At 32.8% G+C, this 13,840-nt stretch overlaps 5 protein-coding genes across 8 annotated transcripts in view; 3 read left to right on the top strand and 2 right to left on the bottom strand.

Annotated features, from left to right (window-relative positions):
* LOC132698681 (protein C-ets-1) overlaps positions 1-5,305 on the top strand; it is a 185,857-nt gene extending 180,552 nt beyond the window's left edge. For all 3 annotated transcript variants that reach the window (XM_060664876.1, XM_060664889.1, XM_060664881.1), the window contains 2 exons: positions 1,573-1,849; positions 3,572-5,305. In XM_060664876.1, coding sequence (XP_060520859.1) covers positions 1,573-1,849; positions 3,572-3,635 — 341 coding nt within the window. In that variant the 3' untranslated portion in view covers positions 3,636-5,305. The remainder of the gene's footprint in view (positions 1-1,572; positions 1,850-3,571) is intronic.
* A 289-nt stretch (positions 5,306-5,594) lies between these two features.
* LOC132706123 (DNA repair protein RAD51 homolog 1) lies at positions 5,595-9,664 on the bottom strand. Its single transcript, XM_060677261.1, has 5 exons — positions 9,407-9,664; positions 9,008-9,355; positions 8,576-8,784; positions 6,020-6,149; positions 5,595-5,970 (listed from the first exon to the last, which is right to left on the bottom strand). Exons 1-5 carry the CDS (start codon positions 9,488-9,490, stop codon positions 5,725-5,727), a joined length of 1,017 nt encoding a protein of 338 aa, XP_060533244.1. The 5' UTR covers positions 9,491-9,664; the 3' UTR covers positions 5,595-5,724.
* A 136-nt stretch (positions 9,665-9,800) lies between these two features.
* LOC132706137 (uncharacterized) lies at positions 9,801-11,346 on the top strand. Of its 2 annotated transcripts, XM_060677296.1 has the most exons (3): positions 9,801-10,423; positions 10,538-10,715; positions 10,887-11,346. In XM_060677296.1, exons 2-3 carry the CDS (start codon positions 10,646-10,648, stop codon positions 11,252-11,254), a joined length of 438 nt encoding a protein of 145 aa, XP_060533279.1. In that variant the 5' UTR covers positions 9,801-10,423; positions 10,538-10,645; the 3' UTR covers positions 11,255-11,346. The 2 variants fall into 2 exon arrangements, with proteins under 2 accessions (XP_060533279.1, XP_060533270.1); XM_060677287.1 differs by having other exon boundaries at positions 9,801-10,715.
* Positions 11,347-11,493: 147 nt separating this feature from the next.
* On the bottom strand, positions 11,494-12,698 carry LOC132706129 (BLOC-1-related complex subunit 5). The gene is made up of 3 exons (XM_060677274.1): positions 12,432-12,698; positions 12,018-12,382; positions 11,494-11,923 (listed from the first exon to the last, which is right to left on the bottom strand). Exons 1-3 carry the CDS (start codon positions 12,649-12,651, stop codon positions 11,708-11,710), a joined length of 801 nt encoding a protein of 266 aa, XP_060533257.1. The 5' UTR covers positions 12,652-12,698; the 3' UTR covers positions 11,494-11,707.
* Positions 12,699-13,259: 561 nt separating this feature from the next.
* LOC132706533 (guanine nucleotide exchange factor MSS4 homolog) lies at positions 13,260-13,840 on the top strand. Its single transcript, XM_060677911.1, has 2 exons — positions 13,260-13,455; positions 13,520-13,840. The coding sequence occupies exons 1-2, from the start codon at positions 13,330-13,332 to the stop codon at positions 13,754-13,756; spliced, it is 363 nt and encodes a 120-aa protein (XP_060533894.1). The 5' UTR covers positions 13,260-13,329; the 3' UTR covers positions 13,757-13,840.

Here is a 13,840-nt window from a genome sequence, read left to right as displayed (position 1 = left end):
AATCATGACGTTGAAATCAAGAGCCCAGACCTAAAAAGCACGTCAAGTTCGATTAAATGTCAAGGTTTTACTTACTGTTTTTTTTTATTATCGTGGCGTACTACATCAAGAGTTCTTACCACAAGGACGTACGGTTAGTTATGTGCCGTTTGCGAGAAGCAATACGAAGAAAATGTCCGGAATTTTGGGAAAACAATTCAAACAAAACAACAATCATGGCTCAGCCACCATATTCACCGAATATGGCCCCCTGTGACTTTTTCTTGTTCCCAAAACTCAAGAAACCCGTGAAAGGAAGGAGGTTTGGAACGATTAAGAAGATAAAGGAAAAATCGCTGGAAGAACTCAAGGTTATACCAGAATGTGCTTACCAGAAGTGCTTCGAGGATTGGGAACAATGTTGGCACAAGTGTATTATATCTGGAGGGGATTGATTACTTTGAAGGGGACAGACAACATTAATTTTGATAATTAAATAAATACTTTTTAATAAATTTTAATAAAAACTTTACTTTTTGAACACACCCCATAATCAACATTTAGAAGAGGACACCTTCTTAAAAAGTTTTAAACGTTTTTTAAATTTTATCAAAACCATTTTGCATTTGCTGAAAGATATCCAGATGGACAAGAACCCACAATGCACAGTGATACCATTAGAATTAAGCACTTCATAAAACCGTTTTATAAAAAAAATAATTTGTATATTTATTTTTTAGAATGTAAATAATAAAAAGTCACAGTAAAGCCAAAATAATAAGTGACGTTTCTAAAATGCTTCATTGTTTTTTTTTCGCCATGTTTCGCCGTCATAGGATTTTTGCAATGGAGAAACATTTTTATTGCTAATATTTTGAAACATACAACTGTTTCAAATAAGCGACCTGATATAAAATTATCCCTTTTAAAAATAAAATGCCACTTATAAAAAGGACTGTTGAATTGAAAAAAAAATACATCGATTTTAATATTCCCTTTGATCACCCTGTATTTATTTCTAAAATATCAACATAGTAGATTTCCTTACATAAGGAGATCAATCCCAAGTATATAACAAAGGAAGTCGATAGATATATTTAGGTCTGCAAATGTTATTTTGACACAAAACTCAAATTGTTTCTATTTAATTTAAGCACGTTGTTATTTGTTCTTGAAAATACAATACAACGGTCCTGTGCTTTTAAAAGTAAGCAAGGGAACCGGAATAACTTTGTCTCCATTTTTTTTATATAGCTTACATGTTATCATCCCATAATAAATGGGACAAGAATTTCATTATATGCGCTTTTTTTTAAGCTTTTTAAGAAGTCAAACTAAAATAAAATTTTCAGTAAGAATACAGAGCAAATAACAGAGTCAAAAATTACTAACTGTCTTTTTTGTTGTAAAATGTGCCCACCTTTTCACACTGTTGCCATTCAGTTTAGAACGAGTTATATATATATATATATATATATATATATATATATATATATATATATATATATATATATATATATATATATATATATATATATATATATATATATATATATATATATATATATATCAATAACTTCTCTTTCATTTTAGGATCCGGTCCCATTCAACTTTGGCAATTTCTCCTGGAACTACTCACGGACAAATCGTGTCAAGGGTTCATATCCTGGACAGGGGACGGTTGGGAGTTTAAGCTGACCGACCCGGACGAAGTGGCGAGACGATGGGGCATCCGCAAAAACAAGCCGAAAATGAATTACGAAAAGTTGTCCCGTGGACTCCGGTATTATTACGACAAGAACATAATACATAAGACTGCTGGAAAACGGTATGTTTACCGTTTCGTTTGCGACTTGCAAACTCTGTTGGGGTAAGTTTACTTTTCTTCATTCTTCTAGGTAATGCATTACGATTTAAAATGTATACAGGCTGGTCCTTAATGAACGCACCAAAAAGCTGTTCTAGATTAAATAATGGTAATGTGCCAAATATGTCATATTAAAATGTAAGATTTTTATATGTGTTCAATTTTAGTTTTCGATATTGTTATTTCTGTTATAGCTGAGGCAGTTTTTAAAATTGCGACATGAAAACTTGGTTTTTCGAGATGGAGAACATGTGATATATAATATATAATTTTTTTTTTGAAGATTATGAAAGATGATTTCTAATTACAAATATTTTTTACTCCCTTCTGTAAAATGCCTAATTATACACCGATCTAGCGTGCGGAAAGCATCACTTTACCACGTGAGTTGCTTGCCCCACAGATCCGAGTGCCGTTTACCGCACTTGTTGAATAATATACTATTATTTCAATACAACACACCTGTTTCGAGATATTTTCATTTTAATTCCTCCATGAAGAATCGGCCACTAAAAATTGGTTGCAAGTATAACATTAGTTTTCTCGCTAACAGTTTTTTGATTTTGATTATCTTTTTCTGCGAATTGTCACGTACCGTTTTTACTTAGAAATCATCACTCATAATCGTAATACCTATCTTCAAAACTCCCGATTGCAAATTTTCCCGCTGGTATCTCAAAAAAATATTTTACAAACTCAATAATTTCAAATATGCGCAAGTAAGATAGTGCTGATTAAGATACATTAGCGTTACCGAAGAATCGATCAAAAAAAGTTCATTGAAAACAGCTTGAGCCATCGAAAAATAACAATTATGAGAACCTCCCTATGCCCCCTATACCACTAATGAGCGACATTTTACTAAGGCATATTTTCACGAGTTTAATCGAGAATTGCTTATTGAATTTTTTGGGTCAAGTTTTTTTTTTAATTAAATTTATTTGCCGCTCTTTGAAAGCTTCTTCAGAATTTCGTCAGTCATACAAGATAATGATGTCAACCAAAAGTTGCCTTCTTAATGTTCGCACATTGTCAGCTTGGGAGTACTAAACCACTCTTAAAGTCATTTCGTCTGCTCACTAGACGGGGAAGCACGATACAGAAGCTGAAAGTTGAAGAAATTATTGAAAGCGTGAAACACACTTTTCCATGTACGACCACGACGAAGGGTGACTCTTGGCTAATATTAAAATTCGACAGCAAAGTGTAATTAAAACAAAGTTCTCTTGGAAATAAACAATGTTGTGATTATTTGAAAAAACATGCGTTTCCTAGGTACCACCTTGTATATTTTCTCGAATGTTTCAATTATGACTGTGTTGATAGCCTTGCGAATTCCATTTTTTATAGGGTTTTTTTTGAGGCGACATCAAATTTGTATTTTATTTTTACGTTTCTGAAAAAAAAAATCGCTAAATGCTTTGCACTTTTACAATGACCACAACAATATCAAAGCCAAATCTTCTTGATGAAATATATTTTGAAGGTAAGTTAAGGTATAAATGAAGGTTACTACTCTAAACTACTAGGCTATATTATGGTTCTCCGGTGTTAACATTTAACATAACATCTTAAAACCTTAAGATTTTAACGTATTATTTTCGCAAATTTGAATATGCGTCTGATTAGTTGCCTAGCTATAATTTTAAAAAATAGAAATGCAAAAACAATATTAATTTTTGATTCAAGCTACTGTTTCTCCATAGTTTTATTCTTGATTTGCAGATATACTCCAGAAGAACTCCACGCAATGGTCGATCTCAAACCCGAGAAAAAGGATGACGACTGAATAGGTTATACGAATGAATATAAGATCCCATTTCGACGACAATAATTCACTTGGCTTTTATATTGCAATTATATTGGTGCCTAATACCTGTTAAAATTCTTATAAATTGTGTCCGTTGCATTTCAAACTAAACCGCGTTTCGCACACGAAGGATTAAATTTAGTATTAAGCGAATCGATACCAATTTTCGACTGCTTGAAAGTGCGAGTCACTGGCATGTGATTATATTACCAAAAAGGAAACAAAATTTTGCAATTTTGAAACAAATCGATTGCAAACTTACAATCCTTACGTACGTATATTTTTTTAAATTGTAAATTCTCCCCACCCCCCTAAAGCGATCTCAAGCCGCCACCGCATCCGAACGAAAAAGTCGTGAAAAACAAGTTGCATCAGTTTTTCATGTAAATATAAAAATCGTTTATTCAAAAATACCAATATCATGGTCATTTTTTGAATGACCACATTAGTATCCAATACCGAGGGCTAAAAAAGTTAAAAGTCGTGTGTCCATGCTTTTATAGTATTTTAACTTTCACCATATGTTGAAATATATTAATTCCGTAAGGATTCATTTAGTACGTCTCTATCGAGAATTTTAAAAAGCTCCATAGCAGGCGATTTTTTCACCTATTTTGTCAATATTGCGTTTTTGTTTTTAGCTCTTTATCAATATATGAACCTATAAACAGACAAAAAATTCTGACACTTATATTGGGGTAAAATGTGGTAAGACAAAATATTGTTAACATTTTAAAAATCTATTTGGACCAAGCTAAGGGCCATGCTAAAGTTATAAATCATTAGGATTTAGCAAAAGGTGAAACCTACGCTAAACCTACCCTACAACTGATAAATTGATCAAGTTTTGAATTGTTGGTAATCAAAATTGGTTTTCTGTTTTTTTTTTATATTGATAATTTATATTTATAATTCAAATGACCAAGGCTTCGGTAACCATTCATAAAGTCAATTTAAAGGATAGTTTATAAAACTGCTGCACTTTTTTTCACTCGAATAGCAAACAATTTCCAACCAATTACAATCAAACGCATGAACAAACTGTATAATTCAATTTGCTCTCTCCCCGATTTTACCTTTCAACCAAGAAACGTTCTGTAAATATAATTGTTATTGTGATAAGCCTATTAAATCAGATAGTAGAGTAATGTTTATATTTGGATTAATCGATTTTTGGGGTAACACGTTGACCCTTTTATATTGGATGTCCTTCCTGTTAAATAGGAACAAGTTTATTATGTTAATTTTTTTTAGATTCTTCTAATTAGTCGACCCGCTGTTAAAAATCGAGGGTTCGGTTCGAACACAGAAATTTGGTTAGTTTGGGTTAACATTCGTTTCAAATTTTCTAAAGGCAAACATTTGAAAACATTCCAAAGATTTTATAACACATGCTTCTTTGGGCGTATCCGGGATATTTTGGCGACTCTTCGATTTTAATGTTAACCGCGCGTTGGTTAATTTTTAACTTGTGGTCTCAACGTAGGTTTTTAATTAAGTTATTACTATTAAATCAGAAATACTTGAAAGATATGGCGATGATCTCGTTGTAAGGGATCGGGCGATCGCTGTTTTTTTGTTTAATGTGTTATTCCTACATATTACGACTACTGTATTAAACAAAAAGTGTTTCAATAAAAATACTTATATTGGTTAAATTGTTGATTTCATTTCATTTTAATCCCACCCTTTCAGGTATACTCTAGATCAAGAAACTTTCTTTCGTCTAAAGTTAGTTGTGTGCACTATGTGAGACTGGCGATACTCCAATGACAGTTCTTTCGGATATTACAAACAAGATCATTAAGATTCAAAAACCGAATGGGGCATAAATCATCATGATTCTGTTTATGGGACCACCCAAGACAGTTTAGACAAAAGCCAATTTTTTTGATAATAATAATTAATAATCGGTTGATTAATTAATACCTGTTATTCTGTAATAATTTATTCTTAGAAAAATACAAATGTATTGAAATTGTCTTAATCTATTTTTTTAATCTACTTTACACAAGACGTAACTAAACGATAAGCTGGAAAACAATATTAAACAACTCATATAGATCAATCACTCCTTCGCATCACCTATTCCATCCGGATTAATTGCAAACATAGCTTCAGCTTCAGGCAGACAAGGAGAATCATAAATTTTACACATACGTGTTTCACCCCTACCTTTTCTTAAATACAGGCGGGTCGTGGAAGCATGGGCCATTATATTGCCTCCAATTGGTTTTTTGGGATCCGCATTGAACATGGCTGCTCCATCTACTTGAGCCACCACCTGATTTGTTATTACGACTGCCACTCCAAACTATAACAAAAATAGGAAGCAAATTGTGTATATTGTAAAATTTACTTACTTCATCAGCCAAACGAAGAAGCATTCTTAAAAATCTAGCTAAATGCATTTGTCTAGCAGACAATTCACTTCGTCCAGAATAATCAGTCCTATATAAGGCCATTGCGCTGTCTACAACTAATAAAGCATACCTAAAAAATCAAAACATAAACATCCATTACAGATCCGCAACTGTAAACTGTTCGAGACAAAATATTGTTGAAGTTCATGAAAAAAACCTAATTTTACCAATAAACAGAGTGAAAGCAGGCATGTTTTATCCTAGATATAGTTCAGTTACGTTCAGTTTGGTTTATTAATTTAACCACGTAATATAGATTATGTATATGTAGCATGTCAGTTTGTACAAATAAGTACATAAATATAGCAAAGACAAACAAAACGACAAATGGCGCCAAATAGAATTTATAATTAAAATGTTCATCACTGCTATAGAAGCAATTATTAACAAACACCGACTTGATTGCCCTCTGAAAAGCTTTTACACTTAAAGCTTGAACATTTGTTGGAAGAGTATTGTAAAATGGATTTAATGATTTATTTTTAGTTTTACATAAACGATAACGCGGTACTCGCAGAAGATGAGAATTTCTTGAAGAAAAGTTATGAATGTCTGAGTGTCAAATATAGTTTGTCTTATTTCTATGGATTTCATTAAATGTACAATATATAAAGACTGAAGATATGGCATTATTCGCAGACTAGAAAAATAAGGTCGACCATGATTCTAAGTAATTGAGATTTAATAGAATTCTAATTGCCTCTTTTTGGAGTTTAGAAACCCTTATTGCGTGGTTAGAATTTCCCCATACTATAACTGCATAATATATTTTAGAATGTAACAATGCAAAATAGATGTTTCTTACTCTCGTTTAAATCGTTTATGTAAATAATGAAGAAAAATAGTCCTAAGGCAGATCCTCGAGGGACTCCATGTTTTAGATTTAAACTAGGTGAGGATTTAAACTGATCTGGAAATGTGGCAGTTAAAGAAATGTTGAATAAATGTAACAATACAGGCACTAAAGTGTGCTTAGAATCTTTTATTATTCTACTATTAATATTAAAAACGTCTTGACTTGTTGAGTTTTTTAAAGAGTGGATTGCATTCATTATCATATCATCTGTAATAAAAGGGAATTCAAAAAGTTTCCCGAGAATATTGTTAACTTCAAAGAAATGAGTCGAGGATGGATCAAGAATTCTATCAAAAATATTTTCAGCCACGCCAGTAAAGTGGAGGTTAAATTGCCACAATCTATGTTAGAATAGTTGTTTTGAATAACAGTTGTTTATTTAATAATTTATTAATCTCCAAGAATCTCTAGATTTATTTTCAAAATAATTAATAAAAGTACTAAATGCCTGTTTTTTGGCAAGAGCAAATTCTTTAATATAGTTATATGTCCCAACCTGCAGACGAAGCCCAAAGCTAAGCGAAGATAACGCATTCTTTTTATTCGAATGTCATAGTGTAAAATGTGCTCTTAATTATTCCAGCCTTTGTATCGGCCAGTCCAAATAAAACTTTATTTCGGCTTCTGTGCAAATAGATGTTTTTAAAAACACTCTCCAGAATTTTGAACATTTAAGTACATACCTTTTACAAATCTTCTGGATTCCTCCTGTTTCGGTTTTAGCTGAGTCGAATTTACTGACGTTTCGCCAATCATCCTGTTGGCTTCTTCAGAGCTTGACTGAAACTGGATCGCATAGCCTCTCGTATTTTTCGTTGGTAGAAGAACTGATTACATGCAAGAATTTTAGTTTTATCGAATAACATTTTATGCCCGGTTTCATGAGTTTGTTTGGCAACAGCTGATGAGAGGACAAATAAACTCGTCAGCTGTTGTCGAACACACTCATGAAACCGGGCATAAAATTTTATTGGATTAAACTAAAATTCTTGCATGTAATCAGTTCTTCTACCAACGAAAAATCCGAGAGTCTATAGAAATCTATCAACAACCTATCTATCTTAACCGCGACTCAGGTCTCTACCTGTCACCAATTTGGGAATCAGTCAACCGAGACGGTGTTTATACCCCTCATTAGCACCCCTCTCAAACAATATATTAATATATATCTCTGAAGAAACCAACAGGATGATTGGCGAAACGTCAGCAACTTCCACTTAGCAAAAGCCGACGCAGGAGGAATTCAGAAGTTTTATAAAAAGTATTACAGTAGCCTGTGGAAGTTTCTTTGAAAAATTTAAGTACATATTTGGTTTTGAAAGTCTTTTTACAGTTGCCAAAAAGTTTCTTTTTTCTCGAAGTGATTCAGAATACCAATTTACCAGGGGTTTATATTTATGCTTAAGAGGAAAATATTTATTAATGTTATTAGAAAATATGGTGCATAGTAAATGGGATAAGTAGGTAATGTCATAAGAAAAAAAACTAAACCAGTTTAGAGATTCTAGAGATAGCGTAAATTCTTATGGGTAAATTTTCTAGTACAGCACGGTACCGAGGAAGGAGTAGTACCTTTTGTTCTCATTATATTAATCAAGTATCTGTTGTAGGATTGTTGCTTTCTCTTAACTTACAATTACCTAGATTCGGCCATCATTGCTGATGCTTGGATTAATAGCTGGGTTTGGTGATCAGTATTATAAGCCCTTGCATAAGCGACATTATCAAGAACTTCTTGCTGGTTCATTTTGAAGCGTTCTGCTACAGCCAGCAACCTCTCTGGTCGAAATGTACCCTCTGTATCAATATAAAGACATTTGCCTTCTGCACCTCCACACTCTGTTGGTAACTAAAAGAAATATTTTTGTTAACAAGTATTACATAATTAGACTTTTTGGATTTCAACTACAATTTCCATCTCTACGTTGTAGAAAACTGGTTTATTTACAGTCAAATATAGCCCAGGCTAAGAATTCTGAAGCTCTAACCCTTCTTTAATGGATAAAAGCTTTGCTGGTGTGAGGTGAATGCAATTCCTCACTGCATGAGAAGGGATTAATTAGTATACAGACCTGGCAAGTAACGGCGAGAGTATGACAAATTTGTGTCTTTCCAGTTCGAAACTCTCCAAACATCTCTGTTATTGAGCCAGTTTCTATTCCTCCTCCCAATAATCTATCCAGTTCTTTTGAACCAGTCGTTATTGTTATCATATCGGCGCGCTTCTGATGAAATTCAGTTGCTGTTGTAAAACCCATGGGAACTAATTTTGATGCTTCACTCAATATCTTGTCCGCTTTGGCCTCAGATATACCTTTGATGGTTAAAAGATGTTTTTTTGGAGCAAATGCCACAGACTCAATTGTATGATATCCAGATTCTTCAAGTTTCTTTATGTCGCCAGCATTAATACCATTACCCTACAATTTAAAAAGTTCTGAATTGTATTCACCAGAGCTAATACAATTCACCTCAAGTCTGCCAATGGGTTGTGGCCCGCAATCGTCAATTTCATCTTCCACAGCGGTTGTTGTAGAAGCTGCACTAACGCTCATTTTTCAAATATCAATAAGAGCAAACTTCTAAATTCGTTCAACACAAGCACTCAATTACAAAACTTTACACTTTCAAATTGTTTGGTCACAGATAAATAATTTTCAAATTTTTATTATATGCTTAGTATAATTGCGATTGGCATGTAATATTTTAACCACAATACACCAGAAACAACCGTCCAGAATTTATTTAGTTCCGATTTAGGAACTTATTTTTGGATTTTGTAAGGTTCGAACAATAATGCTTCCCTAGACATAATTTTTAAATAACCTTTATTTGAATTTGTGTGTATTTTTTGTTCTGGCATAGAAATAAGCGTTCTTACACGGATAGATTTTTAACCAAAAAATACGAAATACAATACAGCCCTGTTGCCTTCTCAAGTTCTAAAATCGTCCGTACTATTTGAAGTTGCTTTTAAATTTGACATTTTTGTTTAGTTTGGGACATTATTTGTTGAAGAGGAAGTATCCAAATCCAGGATTTATTTAGTTCCGATTTAGGAACTTATTTTTGGTTTTGTAAGGTTGAGGGGTTTTATCACTTCCCGATTCTTTTTGCTTATAGCTGATTAAAGATTCTTAAAGTTTGAGAAATCGAACAAAAAAGCTACCCTAGACATAATTTTTAAAAAAATCTTTATTTCCATTTGTGTGTATTTTTGTTTTTATGGCATAGAAATAAGCGTTCTTACATAGATAGATTTATAATCAAAAAATACGAAATACAATACACCCCTGTTGCCTTCTCAAGTTCTAAAATCGTCCGTTCTATTTGAGGGCGCTTTTAAATTTGACATCTTTGTTTAGTTTGGGACATTATTCGTTGAAGAGGAAGTATTCAAATTATTTCATAAAAATAAATTGAATAAGTGCTCTAAATTACACAACACTGAATTCAATTATTCAATTTTTCAGTACCATTTCTACTAAGTAAGCAACCGATGGTCCTGCCTCGCTCTTTTAAAACCGGCTTAATTTTTGTTTATTTTTGGTCGATTATATTTTCGATACACAACTAATAGTATTTACATATCTTTGCTTTAGATAACGTATCATGATGATAACACTGGTAAACTGCACTTATGAACGAATCTACTAGATTCTTTAAATTTGAAATTTGGGTGCATCAGACAAAGAAATGTAATTTGAAAAATGTTCATGGTAGGATTAAATGCTGCCCTTTTTTGCTTGTGCCTATTTTGTGTAAAGGTTTTAAGTAAGGGTGAGTAGTTTTTTGTAAATTATGATAAGTAAGAACGTGGGTTTACTTGTCGGGTTAAAAATAATTAAGTTAACCTATAAAAAAAATTACCATTTTAAATTTGATTTGAAGTATATGAGGTCTATAATATTTTTTGTTTATATTTGTGAGACAAATATTTCATGCTTTCAGTTGCCAAACAATGTAGCTCAGACATAACTGGATCAGAAATTTGTTCAGGAGAGAAGGAATATTGCGATCCAGTTAGTAGAAAATGTCAGTGCCTCCCCAACTACACCGAGGAAAATAATCAATGTATACCTCTACCGATTAACCCTGATTGTTCTGATCTGGCTGACAACCGAGGAAATGGATCTCTCATAGCTGGCATTTTAATTCCACTGTTTTTAATTATAATTGTGATATGTAGTATTTATGTAGTTAAAAGGTATGAGTTAGGAACCTGGATTAGAAGCAAGTTGCATAGAAGAAATCATAATTATGATGAAGTTATGATTGGTCAAGATTTAAATGATGATGATGATCCTCCTCTCGCTTAAATATTCTATATTTTTTGTTGCTTCTTCAGGAAGAATTATTTTTTATGTTGAAAGCGTACAGTTGGGAATATGGAATATACAAGTTGTTTGTACATTTTTGTAATTACTTTAAATATTTATTTCCATTAAAGTTCATAAAAGACTTATTTTGCCTAATGTACCAAAGTTAACTATTAAATAAAACGTTCTGTAGCATATTTCTACATTTCTTTTGAGGGCCTCAAACATTATGCAACATATACCTAAGCTAGATGAGAGTATTTCATAATTTATACAATTATATTTAAAAAAAAAATCAGATGCTATATTTTTTACAATTAACTCTGTAAATATGTTTAACAATTTTTCAGAATATTAAAGTGATCCCCCAGAAAATTAAAATTGTTTATAACTGCACAATATGAAAAACATTATAATTAATGAGATCAACCATTAAACATGTAAAACCTAATCTCATCCAGTAGTCCACACAAAAGGTTCAAGTCTGTCTTCAATATCTAAATGATTATTCAAAGTTTCCATTGATTCCAAGATTTCATTTAAAAGCATATGACACCTGTTCAATTGGTGAGATAGTTCTTGCACTTTTGAAAATTTCTCTACATACTTTGCAAACTTTTTCTGGTTATCTGTTGCAACTGTTACAATTTTGCTGATGTCAGCATCCACCTAAAAATATGAAATGCATAATGAATATAAGGCAATATGATAAAAGAAATAAAAAAATAAAGATGACCTAATTGAAAGTAGAGAAAGTACCAACCTCTCTGATTTTCTGTGTTAATAAGTTTTGCTCAGTTGCAACAAGATTGGCAGAAGAAGTCAAATGATGTTGATATCTCAAACATAGGTTTCTAATAGGTGTTGGGTCCAGCCTTTCTAATACCTCTGGATCCCTCGCCGCAGGAAGGCTCAAAGTTGCCCTCATTATTGGCAAAAACATTGGTATGCTCTGTAAGCGTAAAACATCCGGATCTTTATCTGTTACATTTGAAATTGTTTCAGCCTCTCGAACAACAACAATATTGCGTGAATTCTTAGATTTTGGTGCAGGTTTCGATGATTGAAGTCTTCTGGTGGTTGTGGACTTGCTTTTTATAAGTTGCTTGTTAGCTAACTTAGGTGAATCTAGAATTTAATTTTTAAAGACATCTTATCCAATATTGTTGCGACGTACCTCCAATTGGTCTATTAACTGTGTAACTTATATAAGGGAGATCTACGTCACTACACACACTAAGCCCTGGAGAAACAGACCCTGTTCGAATAGTATCACTTGATTCTGAAATATTATTGCTTCCAGGATTCGCAATAGTATGTTGCCTTCTTAAATAAGATTTATCCTTGGGTTTAAGTTGGGTTTCTACATTAATTTGACTAGACTGTTCTGAACCCATTATTAATAAAAATTTGACTTTATTGTTTTTGTGTTAACCTACATCAGTTTTCTTTTTCTTCTTAAGATCAATTGGCCAAAATTACTAAGATCATTCGAACAGTGACAACAATGTTCAACATTAATACGTGTAGGTTAATTAAGTTAACGATTCGTGTTGGTCACCGATCGACCCATTCACTAACACTCGTCCGCGATAAAAGTTTTTTAATCAGTACTATAAAAAACGCGGCTTCCCTCGCTTCCACCACGGACCACCGAGCCCATCCGGTCTGGCTACCGACGTGTATAGGGTAAACAACGAAACCGGGGGACAGTTATATCACTAAAAGGCACTATCTTTTCACTAAAATCGAACACAATAATAATTTGACCCAAAACAAGTCTTAAATTTTGAAAATTAGAATTCTGTAGGCAGTGGACAAGAATCAACGTGAACCGTGGAATGCTAGCCACAGAATTCCACATGAGTTTTCGTTTTGACTTCCTTGGATCATTAACTTCATGCAGCAACATTCCGAATTTGGTCGATTGATCCTAGCATTATTCGTTTTTGTTTAATTATCATAAACCCCATTTGTTTGAAGCTGGAAAGAAGAAGAAGAACCCTAACCGTACTGCGTCAAATTACTGCTTATTGAATTTATGGACGTTTTTTTAGAAAATTAATCTCAAGAAAATGCCTAATTGCAGCGAGAATTACGAGTCGGAAATAAGAGATGGCAAAAATAAAGGGTCTGTAAAATGTAGATTCTGTCAATCGGTTATTTTAACGCCTTCAACGGCCTCCTTTACAAGTTTGGAGGTGGGTTTCAATTTTTCCTGAATAGTCGCTCCAAATTTATTAAAATTTTGGCAATTATTTTTAGTGTAGTTTACCTTTAATAAAACAGAAAAAAGAAAATGAAACAAATCCAGAGACTGAAAGTGTTTCTTTATTTTGGGAAGTGAAGGATATGTTCACATTCCACAATGTGGGTTTTTCTAATACTGTAGGAAATAATAAATACCTTACCTGTGCAGACTGTGAAGCAGGGCCCATTGGATACCACGACATTCCAAGCAAAATAAGTTATGTAGCATTAAGTAGAGTTACTCATGTTTGATGTATTTGTACATTTGATAGATGACTTGTAATAATCTGTAAACACAATAAAGACATAGGGATACTCAATCATACTGCTGATAAG

Source organism: Cylas formicarius, unplaced genomic scaffold, assembly GCF_029955315.1.
Source record: "Cylas formicarius isolate icCylForm1 unplaced genomic scaffold, icCylForm1.1 PGA_scaffold_10__41_contigs__length_53128322, whole genome shotgun sequence".
NCBI lineage: Eukaryota > Metazoa > Arthropoda > Insecta > Coleoptera > Brentidae > Cylas > Cylas formicarius.
Note: the sequence above shows the minus strand (reverse complement) of the source record. Positions and strands in the feature narration are given on the sequence as shown.

What these genes read in the sequence shown, in the direction of transcription:
- LOC132706533 (XM_060677911.1), top strand. Translation starts at nt 13,330, where the DNA reads ATGCCTAATTGCAGCGAGAATTACGAGTCGGAAATAAGAGATGGCAAA. An exon ending in CCTCCTTTACAAGTTTGGAG is followed by an intron (nt 13,456 to 13,519) that starts GTGGGTTTCAAT and finishes AATTATTTTTAG; the next exon opens with TGTAGTTTACCTTTAATAAA.
- LOC132706129 (XM_060677274.1), bottom strand. Translation starts at nt 12,651, where the DNA reads ATGGGTTCAGAACAGTCTAGTCAAATTAATGTAGAAACCCAACTTAAA. An exon ending in AGTTAATAGACCAATTGGAG is followed by an intron (nt 12,383 to 12,431) that starts GTACGTCGCAAC and finishes ATTAAATTCTAG; the next exon opens with ATTCACCTAAGTTAGCTAAC. An exon ending in TAACACAGAAAATCAGAGAG is followed by an intron (nt 11,924 to 12,017) that starts GTTGGTACTTTC and finishes TCATATTTTTAG; the next exon opens with GTGGATGCTGACATCAGCAA.
- LOC132706137 (XM_060677296.1), top strand. Translation starts at nt 10,646, where the DNA reads ATGTTCATGGTAGGATTAAATGCTGCCCTTTTTTGCTTGTGCCTATTT. An exon ending in TGTAAAGGTTTTAAGTAAGG is followed by an intron (nt 10,716 to 10,886) that starts GTGAGTAGTTTT and finishes TCATGCTTTCAG; the next exon opens with TTGCCAAACAATGTAGCTCA.
- LOC132706123 (XM_060677261.1), bottom strand. Translation starts at nt 9,490, where the DNA reads ATGAGCGTTAGTGCAGCTTCTACAACAACCGCTGTGGAAGATGAAATT. An exon ending in CTCTCGCCGTTACTTGCCAG is followed by an intron (nt 8,785 to 9,007) that starts GTCTGTATACTA and finishes TATTTCTTTTAG; the next exon opens with TTACCAACAGAGTGTGGAGG. An exon ending in GCAATGATGGCCGAATCTAG is followed by an intron (nt 6,150 to 8,575) that starts GTAATTGTAAGT and finishes TTGATTTTTTAG; the next exon opens with GTATGCTTTATTAGTTGTAG.